The following is a 19,037-nucleotide window of genomic DNA, read 5'->3' as shown; positions in this document are numbered from 1 at the left end:
TTGACACACAGTCGACCGTGCTGACATTTAAATTAGTACTATCATCATCATCATCATCTACTTTTGCAAATTAGACTACTAAGACTCATAATCAAAATAATCTTTATTCAAAAATTTGAGCTATTTCCCTTATTAGAGAAATGTATTCTTTGATAAAATTCCCTCAGAGGGGAGGGAAGGCTTTGGGAATTATAAACTCTATTTTTTTTTTTTTTTTTTTTGAGACAAAGTCTCGCTCTGTTGCCCAGGCTGGAGTGTAGTGGCACGATCCCCTCAAGGGATCTTCACGCCTCAGCCTCCCAAAGTGCTGGGAGTACAAGCGTGAGCCACCATACCCAGCCTCGGAATTATAAATTCATAAAAAACATTTTGAGACTCACAGGTTACCTTGAAAACTTATAATGACCTCTGCCTCAGAATCTCTGTTACAGATGAGACACACATTGCGACTCTCCTGCAGGTACAATCTCCATCTAAGACACTTCAGTCCCACCAACTATATAGTCTAACACCAAGATCCCTTCTAAAAGAATCATTAGGCCAGGCACGGTGGCTCACAGCTGTAATCCCAACACTTTGGGAGACCAAGGCGGGCAATGGATTCTTTGAGCTCAGGAGTTCAAGACCAACCTCAACAACATGGTCAAACTCTGCCTCTACCAAAAATACAAAAAAAATTAGCTGAGCCTGGTGGCACGCATCTGTGGTCCCAACTACTCAAGAGGCGGCAGAGGGAGGATCGCTCAAGCCTGGGAGGCAGAGGTTGCAGTGAGCCAACTGCACCACTGCACTCCAGCCTGGGCGACAGAGCGAGACTCCATCTCAAAAAAATAAAAGTAATTTAACTAAAGGAAAATTTTAACTTAACTTCTAATTAATTGTCTATAATATAACATGAATGCTTATTTTTTAATCAATAAAATATAATTCTGAATTACAAATTTTTTTATTATTCTAAGAAGAGCTTTCAATTCTAAGAAGTGTATTTAAAATACATTAAATAGCTCTCTTCACATAAATGTACTTAAGAAAAGCAGAGCAATTAAAACAAATGTTTCTAAGGACACAAATGGGGGGAATGATAAATATAAGCAAGTAAGAAGCAATATCATTTTTAAAGTAACATGAAAATAAAATACATTATTTTTATGGTACAGAATTCAGAGGTAAATTGTAAGCAGTAATGTATCAACGTTATAAAAAGAAAATTTTGAGATCCACAAAATCTAAATAAAGTGAAAATACCAAATAGGTAACTTGAAAGTAGCAGTTCATTTTTAGAAAGCCACAAGAGTAGTTATGGCAAACCTAAGTTTTCCATTTCTACTGCAGATTACCACTCAGCAACCTGCTAAAACTCAGCACATCTGGTAAGCTGCTGTTCAAAAATTGAATAAAAGCCATGTATATTTGCTGTATTTGTAGCCTATATACTCTGTTAGGCAATGCATATATTAAAGTATCTATACCTGTTTTTAAAGGGGAGCTATAACTTGGAATTCTGTTTTAAAATATCTAAGGAGAAGGTCAGCTCTACTTTTTGATGGTCAATAAACACAACATTTTATAATTCCTTGAAACACGTCTAACAACATTATTATTTAAGCTGTTCAGTCTTTCAAGTGAAAGGCCCCTTCTTTCCACTATTCTGAAAACAATATACTGTACCATTAATGTATATTTTAATTTTTGGTCAATTTTATAGTACTGTCTTCTGTAAAACAACATTAAAATCAGTGTTCTCTGGTTTTAGTAACTCATGAGAAAATAGAAAAACTAATTCGGGGAGGGGCAGGGAAGGGGAAGACCCTGATTCTTATTGGTAAAAGGAAGACAAGACCTGAAGACATATTTTGGTTTTTAGTTGCAATATTAATTTTTAAAATATCAGAAAACATTATCAAATGATTAGCTAGTATAAAATATATTGCTGGGCTCTCAGAGATGAGACTTACGACCCAATGATCATAACATTCTCTAGTAGTCAGCTCCAAAGAAGTAGCTGGTTCAAGATGCTGATGGGGTGGGGGTGGGGGGACTGCATTTGCACACAACTGTTTAAAATACGTTTAGATTTTTTAAAAGTGGATCAATTTGTTTTCAAAACTACAGTCTACAAATACAGTTTATGATGAGAGACTGAACTTGCTTTTCTGTTTTCATCTAAAAAGCTAAAGGATGTTACACTTCAGAGAAATCTTAGCTCTCCCTCACAAATAACAATACAATGTTAAATTAATCCAAATTTGGGGTAGGGGAGTTAGTTGTAATACATACACAAAATTATGCACTTTGGCCAATTAATATTAGGTGTGATAAGTTACAAGAGGAAAGAAGAGGCACTAAAATTATGGTGTTTTTATCAGGTTAAAATTTGAAAAATCCAATCTAATAATATATAAAACTTTATTTTGCATTCAGAATGTGTCAGACACTATGCTAAAAGCTTTGCCTGCGTTCTCTTCCAGAATAACCACAACCCAGTTTTACAGGTCATTTAAGTAAGTTGCCCAAGGTCACACAGCTAATAAATGATATACCTAAGATCCTAAACTGTATCTGCCTGCCCTGGGCCCAGCCCAGTGCCCAACACATTGTAGGCCCTCATTGAATATTTGACCGTTAAATTTAAAAACAGCTCCAAATCCAGCCTCTTTACTTCTACATCATATTGCCTTCTGTACCTAAGATAAATATCAGAAGGTTATGGTGCTCTCATTGGGAAGCTAACAGAGTTAGCCTTAAGGAAAGTTTAGTTAAACAAGTGTTTACAGTGAATAAATTACAACCTAAAAATTATCAATCCAACTATGTCCTCTTTGCTCTGTCACCCTTGGTCATCCACAAGATGTTAAGACCCTCCAGACCACCATCTTTTCCCTAATTTCATCTCCCCACGCCTTAAGCTTCCCTAGACTTCAAGTACTTCAAGGGCACAGTGTATTTACTGCTGTGCCTAGTGTAGTCCCTGGCAATGGTAATTGCTCGCAAATATTTCCTCAAATGAATTGCTGCCCTGTGGCTTCCTTTTGTCCATTACTACCCTCCTTCCCAACACATTCCCCACACTCTCACATTCTTTTATAAAACATTACTGACTTTTCTCTGTCTTGGTTGAAACTTGATTCTTCTCCAAGAACACTCCTTCTCTTAGAGGGTACCACTCCCTGCACACAGTGGGATCTGAAAGATAGTGAGGGCACGCTGTGGCTCCCCACACTGGCATCTGGACCACTCCATGGTGATCCCACTGAAACCTCTGTGCTCCTCCAAGAGCCACGGCATACAGATGCCCCTTCCTGACTGGTACCTGGCTCAGTTTTCATTTCACTCCAATGTGCCACCATCGCAGGCAGTCAATGTCCAAATTGACAACCCATTTGAGAGCCCATCCTCAACTTATTTTGGCTTCCTTAATTCCTATAAAATGTCATTCAACCTGCCCTTTAGCAGGCTCACCCTGTAACTATATTCACACTGGTCCTCATCCCAGCACATGCTACCTCAGGAATCTCACACCGCTCTACACACATGCCTGGTGAAATCTTCCCATCCTCCTTGCATTCTCATTTCCTTACTTCAGATTCTGTTTTTTCTTTGACCTCATCCAGAGTGTCCTTGTTTCTCAGTCCATTAATTATGAACCTCACTGTTTAGCATAGGGAAAAAGACACGTGGACAATCAACTACAACATCAAACAATGTGTAACAGTAATGGTATAGGAAAGAAGGAAGGAAGGAAGGAAGGAAGGGAGGGAGGGAGGGAGGGAGGGAGGAAGCTGATGGCAGGGAATGTGGTGAGCTATAGCAAGGCTAGATAAGATAGCCCGTGGCATGCTCCGAATATGAGCAGGCATACATGGAGGCAGAACACAGGCACGCCACGGGCCTGGAGCAGGGCTGCCAAACACCACCATTAGACAACTCAAGGGCACCATTCATTCATGCAGGCTGTCCTGGCAAAACGCCAAGTTAGCAAAATAAGGTATGTGTGTTTGTTTTTTTAAATAATCGCTTCTTTTAGATAAATGTGCAATCTTCCTTTATAAAAGCTTTTTGTGAGAACTTTCATATCTCATGTAGCACACACCATGGCTGTATCACCTAAGCCATGGCAATCTGCAACAAGATAAGTACAGAGAGTAAAACAGTGTTTAGATACAATTATAGCTATTTGATATTGCTGTGGCAAATTTGTATTTCTCAATAGCGCTGGTCTGCAGTGCACTGGGAAAACAAAAATGAAAAACTAGTCCTTCACACAGAGTTGGTGAAGTAGTGACCTAAACTCTGCTTGTAATTAAAGAATGGTTGCACTATGTCTAAATGTCTATTCTATCTACTCATACCTATTTTATAGATCTAACTCCCTGATCCGTTTCCCCAGCAGGAGCAGCGTTCCTGTAATTCAGGCACATGGGGTTTGGTGGGTTACGTAATTCCCATGTTATCTTCCAAGCCCTTCCACATCTACTGGCAAAACCACCATTGTGAAGAGTCTGAGGATACTATAGGCGCAGAAGGATCCTCCCTTCCCACCATGCCCCAACCTGAACAGCTGCTTTCACTATCTTCCTTTCTCCTTTCCCTGGGGGGCTCTAAGAGAACTCTGGGAAAATGCAATTAAGTTCAAGAGATAATCTAATTTCTCATTAGCCTTGAGGTAGCTCATCAGCATTCCAGGGCCTAACAAAAAAGAACCAGAGACTCAACATTGCCACAGATTCCACTGGGTTCCAATTCCCAAGGTTGCTTAAGTATCAGTAAACAAGCACTGCTAGAGTGTGGAGCAGGAGGGGCAAGTGGCTGGAAATGAGCCAGGAGCAGCGCTTGCTCTGTTCACTTGGATTATTCATAATGAATCACAGGGGAGAACCCATTTTATTATAATACTAGTGTGGGCACTGAGAGTTAACAGGGGCATAAAGTGACTTGGAGGCCCCCTAAATGGCTTCCATCCCACCCAAGGAACAAGCCTGGACAAAAGCCCCCAGGCCTGTGCCCTGGCATCTCAGAGAACCTCCTTAGGTCCCAGTCCCACCGTCCATCCTGTCTTCCCACCTCCCTTGCTCAAGACTGACACCTCTTGTTTCATCCTGTTGCCTCAGTCAAATTGTCTTTCTGACCCTTGATTTCAGCCTCACCCTGGGTGTCATCCTTCTGACTAACTCTTCATGTCAAGCTCTGCAGTCCTGAAGCCATTTCTTTTCTTTTCTTTTTTTTTGATGGAGTATCACTGTCATCCAGGCTTGGAGTATACAATGGCGCAATCTTGGCTTACTGCAATCTTTGCATCCCTGGTTCAAGCGATTCCTCTGCCTTGGCCTCCCAAGTAGCTGAGACTACAGGCACGTGCCACCACACCCAGCTAATTTTTATATTTTTAGCAGAGATGGGGTTTTGTCATGTTGGCCAGGCTGATCTTGAACTCTCTGACCTCAGGTGATCCACCTGCCTTGGCCTCCCAAAGTGCTGGGATTACAGGCGTGAGCCACCACGCCAGGCCTCAAGAATCTGTTTTTCATGGGTTACCTACTGTTTCATTACAACAATCATCTTGTGAGTTAGGTATTATCCCCATTTTATACCCAGAGAAACTAAGCCTTAGAAAGGTTACTAAGGATACACACACACACACACACACACAAACACACACACACAGACACTTTTAATACGTAGATAGGTGAGTAGTAGAGCTAGTACTCTAACCCTGGTCTGATTCCAGAGCCTACATAACCTCTTCTGGTAAGGCAGATGTTAACATTTTGAAGCAATGGTAAATTAAAGGATGAAATAACTCCTGGCCTTAACTCCCTGCTATCCATAGCCAATGGGCATCTGCTCACTCCATGCCATAGGTGCTTGACGGCAGAGGCAAACTGCATAGCAACATATGGTGAAAATGGACTTTTTACAGTAATACTGAATAGAAATATCTAGAATAGTCTCTCTCCTTATAGTCCTGGTAAAACCTATGTTATAAACCTTAAAGACAGCACAAATAGTACCCTTTCTGTGAAGCAGGCCCTGGAAGAACTGTATGTTTTCTCCTGTTCACTTTGAGGATATTATGGCATTTACTACACTATGAGTCATCATCAGCTTCCCTGCTAGACTGCGCACTTCGTAAGAACTGTATCTTATTATTCGTGGCATCGCCAGCACTGTACCTGACACACAATAGGGACTCGGTAAATGTTTGCTGAATAAACTAGTATATTAATTAAAGTAGTATTCTCCCAATATGTATTCCCAAGTATTGGTGATTACCAGGCTTATTAAAAATGAAGCTAATTTCAAAAAACAAAATACGAATGTAACTATAATTGTACCAGCAAATTGGTTTGACAATATAGAAATGACCTCTGGAAAAAAATAATTTGGGGGTTAAAAGCTGTTATCGTCAAATAACCTTAAAGTAGAAACAATGAACACCAAGGCTACAAGATATTTCCCAAACAAAACAAAAGGAAGCATATGTTCCGTGAATCAAGGAAGCGTATGTTCCTTGAATCAGATTCAAGACAAGGTGTGAACTTCTGCTATTTCACTAATTTCTTGGGGACTAATCATTTCTGTTCAGGGTGATTTCACTGAGATTTGTAATATCACATTTTACACAGTAGGTGTGTGAGATTGAAATTTAAAGATTAATTTCACCTGTGAATTATTCTACATCATAGTTTAGAGAAAATTATAAAATTTTAGTTCTGTTAAAAATATACTACAAAATTCAATGTTCATACTATGGCAAAAAATTAAAGAGTGGTTAACTATATGAGAAAAGAAAATCCTTCTATTATAAGAAATAATTACTTATTAGAACAAGTAATTGCTTTCAAGTAGTCCTTGAAAGCAATAGTAAATGTCAATGCAAAGATTTCATGGACGTCAGTGGGGCATAGTGACCAAACAGCAGCTGTGCTAATGCCATCTACGAATGCCTAACAGACGGTATAAGGAACTGTCTTATGCTTAGGAATAACCTTCAAAACTCTGAAAAAGCAAATTTCAAAAACTTCAGGGAGTCAATTTATGAAAGGCAAGAAAAACTGAGTCATGACAATTAATGTAATAAAAAATCCCTGAATTAGCTTGAAATTTAAGAGAGAGAACAGAGGACATTTAAGATGGGACAACAGAGGAAATCTGACTCTAAACTTCGTATGAGATAATACTATTGTATCAATGTTAAATTCCTTCAGTGTTATATTACCTAGAAGAATGTCCTTTTTCTTAGGAGATACAGGCTAAAGTATTTAGGATTCCTAAAAGTTTCAATAAAAAAGAGTGTGTGTCTGTGTAAAGATGGAGAGGAGAGGGCACGCAAATGTGGCAAAATATCAACATCTGGGGAGCCTAGATAAAAGCGCTCACTGAACTCTGTAAACTGTTCTAGAAGGGTAGCTTTTTCAAAACAGTATCTTAGGATTAAAAAAAAAATTCAGAGTTCCAACCTCATGATGCAAGGCACTGTCTCAAGATTAACTGGACATTTCTAGCCCCTCCCCAATTCAGAGACAAAATCACAGAGGAAAACCATTACAATTTTTAAAAAAACCTATAATGTATAAACAATAAAAAGATGCCCATATTAAAGGATTACTATCAAACTGTATTATGACTCTCTAAGGCTTTATTCTGACAGGCTAAGGCAAAAAGCTGAGGGGTTTATTGCTTTGTTTTAAACCACATTTATAAGAAGGCTGAGAGCGAACGTTCTGAAAAGCCTAGACACTCTGCTGGGGGCTTCATTAAACTCATCCAACACCTATAATCACAGCATTTTGGGAGGCTGAGGCAGGAGGATCCCTAGAGCTCAAGAGTTCAAGACGAGCCTGGGCAATATGGCGAAACCCTGTCTCTATAAAACATATAAAAATTAGCTAGGTATTGTGGTGCACACCTGTTCTCCCAGTTACTAGGGAGGCTGAGGTGGGAGGATCACTTCAACCTCGAAGGCGGAGGCTGCAGTGAGCCAAGATCATGCCACTGCACTACAGCCTGGGTGACAGAGTGAAATCCTGTCTAAAAAAAAAAAAAAAAATTTGCCAGGTGTGGTGACTCACACCTGTAATCCCAGCATTCTGGGAGGCCAAGGTGGGTGGATCACGAGGTCAGATTGAGACCATCCTGGCCAACATGGTGAAACCCTGTCTCTACTAAAATACAAAAAATTAGCCAGGTGTGGTGGTGTGCAGCTGTAGTCCCAGCTACTCAGGAGGCTGAGGCAGGAGAATCGCTTGAACCTAAGAGGCAGAGGTTGCAGTGAGCCAAGATTGTGCCATTGCACTCCAGCCTGGCGACAGAGTGAGACTCCATCTCAAAAAAAAAAAAAATTTTTTTAATAATAAAAATCATCCAATTTAACCCCCACAAGCTTGAATATGGCTGTTAAGATCCCAAGCTGAAAGAAACGAAAATAAATAAACTCAAAGAAGTAAACAACTTACATGCAAATTCACAAAGAAAAAAAAAAAAAAAAAAAAAAAAAAAAAAAAAAAAAAAAAAAAAAAAAAAAAAAAAAAAAAAAAAAAAAAAAAAAAAAAAAAAAAAAAAAAACAAAGAAAATGGGAAAACTCTAGTCAGTACAACTTCAAACCCTAGGATATTTTCTATATATTAGGTGAACAGTGAAGCAACAGGATTATTTGATTAAAGCTTTACTCTTAAAATATTTACTGAGCTACTACTTCTACTACCACCACTAAATTTTTATTTTATTTATTTATTGATTGATTTTAAATGGAGTCTCCCCCTCTGTCGCTCAGACTGGAGTACAGTGGCGCAATCTCAGCTCACTACAACCTCCGTCTCCCAGGTTCAAGCGATTCTCCCGCCTCAGCTTCCCAAGTAGCTGGATTACAGGCACCCGCCACCAAACCCAGCTAATTTTTGTATTTTTAGTAGAGACAGGGTTTCACCATGTTGGCCAGGCCGGTGTGGAAATCCCAATCTCAGGTGATCCGCTCACCTCAGCCTCCCAAAGTGGCAAAATTACAGGTGTGTACCATAGCGCCCAGCCACCACCACTAATTTTTAGTACTCACAACAAATGATATATTATTTCCATTTTCCACCAAAAAGAATAATCTTCCAAAAAAACAAAAAGCCCATATTGTAAAATGGATTATGTGGCAGGGCGCAGTGGCTCACACCTATAATCCCCGCACTTTGGGAGGCCAAGGCGGGCAGATCACCTGAGGTCAAGAGTTGGAGGCCAGCCCGGCCAACATGGTGAAACCTCGTCTCTACTAAAAATACAAAAATTAGCCGGGCATGGTGGCGTACGCCTGTAGTCCCAGCTACTTGAGAGAATCCCTTGAACTTGGGAGGGCAGAGGTTGCAGTGAGCCAAGATCGTGCCACTGCACTCCAGCCTGGGCAACAGAGCAAGGCTCCATCTCAAATACAAATAAAATAAAATGGATTATGGATAATGATTGGTTATTTTATTTTATTTTTTGAGACAGGGTCTCACTCTGTTGCCCAAGTTGGAGTGAGTGGCACAATCTCAACTCACTGTAACCTCCACCTCCAGGGTTCAAGTGAATCTCCTGCCTCAGCCTCCCAAGTAACTGAGACTATAGGCACGCGCCACCATGCCCGACTAATTTTTGTATTTTTTGGTAGAGAAGGGATTTCACCAAGTTGGCCAAGCTGGTCTTGAACTCCTGATCTCTAGTGATCCGCCCACCACAGCCTCCCAAAGTGCTGGGATTACAGGTGTGAGCCACCATACCAGGCCTCTCTGTCTTAAGGAGGTACTGATAAGAAGGGATTATTAAGAGCTGAAGAGCATTTTAAGAGACCAAAAGCAGTATTTCTCTTTTGTTTAAAAATGGGACCATGAGGTACTGTTTAAAAATAAGGTTATGGGGTGCTGTCAGGATGATATCAGAAATACATCTGGACTTCAGAAGACATCTGACAGTTTTTCATCATGTTTTGTGGAACTTACCCAATCTAATCAGTAAAGTTGGGTCCTATTCTTCTGGTGCCCATCTACGCTTCTCTCCATTAGTCATGCTTTCTACATGCCTTCCACTCCTGTACCAAGTAGGATGCTGGCTTATACAACCCTGAAGCCTCTACAAACTTAAGATGCTAGGAATTCTGTTTGAAAATACTGAGTGAAACTGATTCCTTTCACTTACAAAAATAAAATCTGACATGTTTGTGGGCCAGCACTGAACACATGAAGACAAGACACTATAGCACAAATTGTGTTCTTAAAAGTGTAAAAATAATCCTAAAGAATGTATTTGTTAAGCATGAATATTCCTCTCATCTTCATAACAAAAGAAAAAGGTATCCAAAGGGGAACTGTTTTGTTTAAATTATTCAGGTTTGAAATATTTATGTTTGATAGATGCAGTATGAATATCAAAAGCCAAAAACTCAAAAGATTTAGGAAAGTTAATGAGTTATTAATTATAATTCATAGTAATTTTTTCTTTTCAATCAACAATGATAGAACACCTAGCACTACATGTTTTGTATCTATTGTTGTAATATATACATATAGCATTTACTGTGGTAACTTTAATTTAAAAACAGATGAATAAAAAACAAACATGTCGTACAGACTTCCAGTTGATTTTACCTGACTTACTTTCTTCCCCTAAATTACCATTCTTACATTAAAGTTTTATGGGTTATGAAAAGAAAAAGTATCTCTGAAATAAAACTCAATCAGAAAAGGTATCATAAGAAATCTTTTTAATTATCAAATACAATTGACTGCATTTTGAGAAAATAATCATTTCTTTTTTATTTTCAGGAAATGTTACTTTTTTAAAAAGTTAATGTACATCTCTACTACTAAACTTCATGTTAGCCACTAAATTAAATTAACAAAAAAACTGTAGCATTTCCTCCTCAGGATGGCTTAAGACTCTTTCTATATTCTTTGCCAAAAACATTTTAGACAAACTTTTATAAGAAATAAGAAAGTCTCAAATAAAATACAGACAAGTAGATGATTAAATAAATCCTCTTCCCTTTTTTCTTATACCACTTTTTTTTATCCAAAGTATTGAATAATTTTATTTTCCTTGCCTGAAAGACTAAAAATGTATATAAAATGCTTAGCACAGTGCCTGATCCATCAGTGGTACTCCATAAATTAGTTCTCTTTTCTTTCTTATAATTAATGTCAAGATTCATTCTCCTAATGGTTTCCAGCAAATTATATTATTGGGATAACAATTTTACTCCTTTTAAGGCTTACTGCTATATACAGCGTGACTCCTGAACTTGGTATCATCTTATTTATACCAAATTGTTTCCTGTTGTTTTCACTGACATTTCTTATTACCTGTCATTCTGGGAATAAATGCAACATTTGATTTTAATGTGTATTTCTTTGTGGCATTACATCATCTCTACAATTCTGGCCAAGTCTTGCTAAAATGTATTGGACACATATGGGGGTGGGGTATAAAATAATGGCATTTCAAAACTAACCTATACCCTGGAGCCCCTGATCTATCAATTAAAATATATATATATATATATATATATATTTTTTTTTTTTTTTTTGAGATGGGGTCTCGCCCTGTCACCCAGGCTGGAGTGCAATGGTGAGATCTTGGCTCACTGCAAGCTCCACCTCCCGGGTTCACACCATTCTCCCGCCTCAGCCTCCTAAGTAGCTGGGACTACAGGCGCCCGCCACCACACCCAGCTAATTTTGTTTTTGTATTTTTAGTAGAGACGGGGTTTCACCATGTTAGCCAGGATGGCCTTGATCTCCTGACCTCGTGATCCACCCACCTCAGCCTCCCAAAGTGCTGGGATTACAGGCGTAAGCCACCGCGCCCGGCCAATGATACGTATATTGTACAACAAATACAAATGGAACGTGCCCAGAAATAAATGTCACATGTCATACGGTTTGAGGTAGAAAGGGTGATTATTTATTCTATGACTCTTAACTGTGTTTCTATTGAAAGAATTTCACCTCATGAAGACAAGGCATCACAATACTGATTCTCTCTTCTTCCTCCCCTATTCCCATCACTGCTCATAAAGGACAACTACACTAGAATATGATCACACTTGAGTTCTTCTTTGGGATAAAATTTGATGCCTTACTGACATAAACATAACCTCTCATTCCACAAAAGGCATTACAATCTACACTTGTTTTCACCATTTAAAATAAATATGGCTTGAGATTACAAAAAGCTCAGAATGATAAAGTAGATGTTATTCCAATGTAGCACATTATCCTTATAGACCTGGTCACTACATAACAAAAGTAAATTAGACCAGTAACTGCTGACAAATCAAAAATAAAATTCAACATTAAAATGTCTTTAATATTACAGCACAGGTGGAAATAAGGTAATTTTGTGAAATAAATGACTCAATTGTATTATATAAATTCCAAAGATGATCTGTGTGAAATGTTTATCTTGGGTTTAACAAAAAATTTCCAGGTATACTTAAAGAGTAATTTTCTCAAATCAAATATTGCCCTCACTTCATTTGTCCTCTTATTCAGAGAAGATATGCCATATGGTGAATTTTCTAAATAATAGTTTATCTCAATGCCCAAACTCATTTTACTTAAGCCATTTTGGATAGAAATGCTCTTAATTCTGTCTCATACTTCCCCAGCAGTTTAAATAGTACACAGTATATTGAACCTAATGTATGCCCTTGTTAATGGCTAAGGCCTATCATGCTGACTACATTAGGGTACTGTGGTATATTTACACCAGCAATAGCCTCAGGGGCACAAACAAATGTAAAGCAATTTGCTCCTATTCTAAATGGCCCCATAATGACAAGTTCTTATATCTGCATTTTAAGAGTTCTCCTGTCCCTTATTAAAAACCCTCTTACGAAAACAAACAAACTAACAAAAAAACAAACACTCACTCATCACTGTTTCTAAGGTGTCCTTTACCCATCTGCTAAATCACTGCTTCTAGATTGTGGCTGGTAAATCAGACAACCATACAGGTAGTAATTCTATCAAGAGCAAGAATAACACCCTGGGCTGAGAGTCTCCATTTAAAAAGGCCCACCAGTTTAGTACACAGTGTGACTTTCAGTGTAGCCACTCACATTTTCAATTGCATTTGAAATTGCTTCCTAGATAGGGCATTTTCAATTGCTTCCTAAATACTGATTATATCGGATAGTTGTGTTTTCTGGGAAAAATAACTGACAAATAAAGGTTTACTATACAGCAATTATTCTTTGTACCTTCTCGTCCAATATTATTTTTTAAATGTCACCATTAGTAAACAAAATCCATAATATAATCAGACTTACCTGAGGCACGCCTTGTGAATCGGTTTATTACTGGAGCTAAAAGAAAAAGCAGAATAATATGATTAGATTAAAAGGCTAATTTTCCCAAAACCTTGAAAAGGCTCAAATTGGTAAACGATCTTATAATTTAACTAAAGAAAAAGATGAATAAATAAGAGGAAATACCATAAATATACAAAAATTAAATGCTGAAATTCATTAATAATCAAATAAATATAAACTGAAATCAATATTTGACCTATTAAATTAGCACTTTAAATTAAAAGAAAAATCCCTAGTTACAGACAGCTAAAACTACTTAACTGGGAGCCATATGAAGCAATACAATACCTTTAAACAACAATTTGGCAATTACACCAAGTACTATAAAAGATTTGTGTCACTTAATAGGGTAAATATACTAGAGATTTAACCTAAAGAAGTACTACTAGTGAAGGAAAGAGCAATGTATGAATAAATCTATTCAGCAGCATCATTTTTTAAATGATAAAATTAGAAAACACAACTGAAATTGCTCACGTATGTAGAAATCATCTTTAGCTGAAGGATAGTATATCCTTGAAAGTCTCAGATTTATAGTTCTGACAGTTTTTGTGCAATCCAAATGTCCATAACACGCAAATCTGTCCACTGAAAGCTGCAATCTCATCCTGGTGTGCGCACCACTCAGCTGGCAAGCCTACCATCTGCCCACTCCTCCGACTCAACTCAGCTCTGTATCTTCTTGGCTTTGATGACATTGTTATCTGAAGAAATGAGGTTTTTAAAAACATTTCTTCTCAAGAGAAGCAGGTACATTTCTGGTTCATCTTATATAAAGAAAGGACACAATGTACTATGCAGTATTTTGGTAACAGAATGTCATGAGTCTACTTCAATACTTTTAGGAGAGTAATTATGAAATTTGTTTACACTATGGAAACACTAAGTCAAGTAAAAAGACAAAATTTTTATCAGCAGTATGATTGCACTGCATGAAAAATACGTATGCAAAGGAACAAGTACTATAGTAAAACTATGTCAGATGTGTAGTGCATTAATCCTTACAATCATGCTATCAAATATCAGCATCTTCGGCCAGGCACGGTGGCTCATGCCTGTAATCCCAACACTTTGGGAGGCCAAGGTGGGCAGATCACCTGAGGTCAGCAGTTTGAGACCAGCCTGGCCAACATGAGGAAACCCCATTTCTACTAAAAAACTACAAAAATTAGCCGGGCATGGTGACAGGTGCCTCTAATCCCAGCTACTTGGGAGGCTGGGGCAGGAGAATCGCTTGAACCCAGGAGGCGGAGGTTGCAGTAAGCCAAGATCGCGCCACTGCACTCCAGCCTGGGTGACACAATGAAACTCAGTCTCAAACAAAAAAAAAAACATCAGCATCTTCAAACAACTGATGAGTACATTTTACAGTAAGTCTCAGAGAAATTTATTAGTTTGTTTTAGATCACACAGTCATTCTGCATCACAGCTGGAGAATCTGAATTTACGAGTATCTTGCATCAAAACGCTGCCTCAGAGAGAACAGAAAGTGAAAATACAGATTCCTGAAATCATACAATAAGTGAATATTATCTTCCTTGGTGATCTTCATTATGATTAAAGATTAACTTTGTGAAATAATTCATAAACCCAATTATCAAGATATTATCATTTATAACAAATTATATCCTCCAAAGTGACTGAAAGACATACAATATTTACTATTTATATACCACAATACTTTAGTCATGTATTTGCACAGTCATAAATTACTTATATTAAAAACTTGCATCAGGTAAATTGTGTCATATATATTTTACTACACATACACATAAAGGCCCATCAGTTTTCAAACCCCTTTTTTGCAACTATTAAAGTTAGTCTAAAGAGTGCCTCCCCAGCAAGCTACAAGGACAGTGAATGGAAACAAAATGGAAAAAAATGCAACCACAGGAAAGCAGAACAGAGAATGCAAGCAGACACAGGCAAGATGAAGGTTAAAAACTTCTCTCAGCCTTGGGGCAAAAATATAGTAGACATTCTCTGCCCCTCTGCCCCCTCCAGCCTCTTTAGATGATGAAGCCACAGGACTATGAGCTCCTGGTTTGAAAGGTCGGTAAGTCTTTGTTTTCCTGGGGTCCTTAGATTTCTGTGTCTTTCTGAAGTGTTTAAGGCAGAGGTTTTCCACAAAGGTGGCATCACTATCTAGAAGATGTTTTCTAAATTTGTGGGGGCAATTTTGATTGTCACAGTAATTCAGTAAAACCCTTCCTTGGCTTTTGTCAGGCAAACTCCACAACAATCCTGCACAACAAAGAACTGTCCTGCAACCTACAACTTTTGTCCTGCATGACTTTTAAAACATCCCACTGGGCATTCACATTGGCAAAAAAAGTCCATTTATAACCATCTGGGCCTAAATCCTAATACAGCTCTTTATATACACATGATTCATTTATGTAGTTTTAATATACATCAAATTTTCTACAACACAATGACAACATAAATCAAATTTGGGCTTTTTGTGTGTTTTGTTTCTTGCTTTGTTTGGAATTTTACTAACAGATGTTCATCATTTCAGAAAACCATGCGACTACTACAATGCTCCTTATGGTATTTGCATTGCTAGTACAATGCTTTTTGATCAGACTCCGTTTGCAGCTTTTATATTCATAGAGCCTCTACATCTAGGTGGGGCAATCTAACTACATTGTCTTCTTGAGTACATGCTGAAGCACATACTGAAATACATTTTACTTGCTATAAATTATTTAACTTTATTTCTCCTTGATATTTTTGTTAGACATTCTATTAATTTCTAAATTGTGGGTAGACAGGTTTTAAGTCAATGATTTTCATTTCCCAACAGTAAATGGGACATAGGATTGGACAGTTAAGAAGATGGGTGTACCAAACAAGTGGTATGCAGTAGTTAAGGTAAATACTGGGTTTTGGGAACAATCACCAAAAATCCAATCTCTCATACCCATATCCCTCCATTTCCACTTGCAGGGACGAAACACAAATGTTTCCTGTACAAACTTGCAGCAAGTTAACGGCCACCTTCACCATTTTTCTAAGTTTTTTAGTCTAATTATCAAAATACAGAAGAAGGCTGGGATTCAGGGTGGAGGCCTTGCTGGAAATAAATGTGCATCTGGCCAAGCTATGCTCAGTCCTCTCTCTCAGGAACGTATGTCAGGTGAGGATGGGCACTGCCAACATCCCAACCTTCCACATCACTCGCAGGGAGGGGGTGAGGCGTGGGGCATGGACAGACCACCCAACTGGCAGACAGGAGCCTTGGGCTCTAATACTGGCCACATTGCCTTCCCATGGCATAGATGAACCATGTAACCTTGACTTAAATTTTCAATTTGTGATATATGGAGAGTAAGATCTGCCCTCCTTCTTTCAGGGGGTTTTTCTGAAGAAAAAAACCTGGCCAGGTGCGGTAACCCATGCCTGTAATCCCAGCACTTAGGGAGGCCGAGGTGGGCAGATCACCTGAAGTCAGGAGTTCAAGACCAGCCGGGCCAACATGGAGAAACCCCATCTCTGTACTAAAAATTAAAAAAAAATTAGCCGGGCGTGGTGGTGAGCACCTGTAATCCCAGCTACTCAGAAGGCTGAGGCAAGAGAATTGCTTGAACCCAGAAGTCAGAGGTTGCAGTGAGTGGAGATCGTGCCACTGCACTCCAGCCTGGGCAACAGAGCAGGACTCCATCTCAAAAACAAAAAAAAACCTAAACATCTTTGGATGTACCTGTCAACTATAAATTCCTATTCAAATGTAAGAGACTGACGCTTATTTACTGTAAACTAATATTACCACTTTTTAAATGTAAAAAATACATAGCAATACAAATTCCCAAAAACTGTTAACAGATGAAGGTGTTTTAAAATGTGACAAGTCAAATTAAATTTTCTCAGACTTTCGGTTTTTACCTTTAGATTTTCTTATTCTGTGGATATTTGGTGAATACACACACACACACACACACACCACACACACACACACACACACCACATAGAGAGAAAACAAGAGACTAGGATAGAACGAAAAAATAGGGAACATATTGTATGCCTGGAGAAACAAACAATATGATTTAAGAACAGAGTAAAATCCTAGCATTTTTAAGAGAATATAACCTAAGATCTTAGTGAATCCCCAAGGAAAAAAGACAAAAATATTTATATAAGGTTTAACTTTCTCCCCAACACTACTGCAGTGGAACACTGAGTCCTATGTTCCTATGAATATCTTCGTGCTTGTATAACCAGAGATCTCTTCAGTTGCCAAACTATATTCCACTAGATTCGTTTAGTTCCTACGCTCCCAAGAGACCCAGAAGTGTAACTGATTCAAGTCTTCTTTAATCCTTCCGTGTCCTTACAAGAAAAATCCTCCATTACTTTGGATAAACCGAAGGAGTCTCTCTATCTCAGCAGTGAAAACAGCCTCCCACACCTGCTGGACTGAGTTCTGCACCAGGCCAGCAGGAAGTGCTTATCTGCTCACTTCTTCATGCCCAAAGCCTATCACAGTGCCTGGCAGATAAAAGTGCTGAGTAAATACCTGCAGAATGCATCAATAAACTCTGCAAGGAAACAGAGCAAGTCTCCCTGTCCCCACTAATTTTGCTGCTGTATTGAGTGTGGAGGCTGGGCACTGGAATTGTAAGAGTCCCTGCCCTTGAAGAGCTTATTAAGTCTAGTTGTAAAATACAATGGCTTCAAAGACTTACATCCTGCAAGTAGCTACCTAATTTAGAAAAATGTAGGTGACAGAGAAATCCAGTAGAAGACTAAAAAACCTAAGATAATCTGAAACTAAAAGTCAGGTTGATAGCAGTACACACAGTTTGCATCTCTGAGCATACTCCTGGGAGAGAAACTCCAAGTTAAAGAGACAAGAGCCCTGAGCTGTGATCTGCAGTCATAAACACACACACACAGACACACACAGACACACACACACACACACACCAAGCAAACAAAAATAAAAAACAAACTACCCTATCTACACTGGAGCTGTGTTAATTAAATTAGCCTTTTGCAGACGTGTTCATATACCCTAAGTGAAATATACACAATAATCTTGGATTCAGCTGAATAATTTTAGCATCCTTATCCTCCCATTAGTCACCTTTTCTAGCAATAAACACTTTCTGAATCTGCTGTCTAAATAAAATATTCTAGAAACTGTGTAAATCGAAACCATGTAAGATAATTATTTTTGACAGTAAATTTAGTGCAGAATAAATTAATTTCTCTTATGCCTGTGCTTCAAAAATTAAAGTGAAGTAAGGCTCACCCTTGAACCAAGGAATAATTAACTTTTTTAAAAGGTCAACAGCAAATAGGCAAACAACAAAACTTGAAAATTTTTCTAATTAATCTAACACACACAACTTGCAAACTTTTAATACATACATAATTTCTGGTATTGAAAAGGACCACTTCATCTTCTACATTTTTGTTAAAAGGTACTGAACCTTGACCACAATTATTAATACTCAGAGATACTTTACTAGTCACTGTCTTGTAAGCCCTTGAAATACTATGTATTTCTAGATACACAGTGCCTAGGAATTTGTTGAGATTCAGCCTGTGGAAGGGCTCAAAGGTACAAGGACAGAATAATAGTTGGTGGGTACCCTCCAAGGCTTCATGGTCTTGGTCTCAACGAAACACAGATTATGAACCATGTACCTCAAGGCACTTCTTATGAGACATAACGGGAGCTGTTTGAGAAGCCAGCAT

At 38.4% G+C, this 19,037-nt stretch overlaps 1 protein-coding gene across 1 annotated transcript in view; it reads right to left on the bottom strand.

Moving 5' to 3' along the window:
* Window positions 1-19,037, bottom strand: part of PRKAR2B (protein kinase cAMP-dependent type II regulatory subunit beta) — a 119,652-nt gene that overhangs the window by 79,508 nt on the left and 21,107 nt on the right. The window contains exon 2 of the mRNA XM_030825933.1: window positions 13,290-13,325. Coding sequence (XP_030681793.1) covers window positions 13,290-13,325 — 36 coding nt within the window. The remainder of the gene's footprint in view (window positions 1-13,289; window positions 13,326-19,037) is intronic.

The sequence above is a fragment of the Nomascus leucogenys genome, chromosome 13 (genome assembly GCF_006542625.1).
Source record: "Nomascus leucogenys isolate Asia chromosome 13, Asia_NLE_v1, whole genome shotgun sequence".
NCBI lineage: Eukaryota > Metazoa > Chordata > Mammalia > Primates > Hylobatidae > Nomascus > Nomascus leucogenys.
The sequence above is the reverse complement of the archived record's forward strand: the minus strand, read 5'-3'. Positions and strand labels throughout refer to the sequence as shown.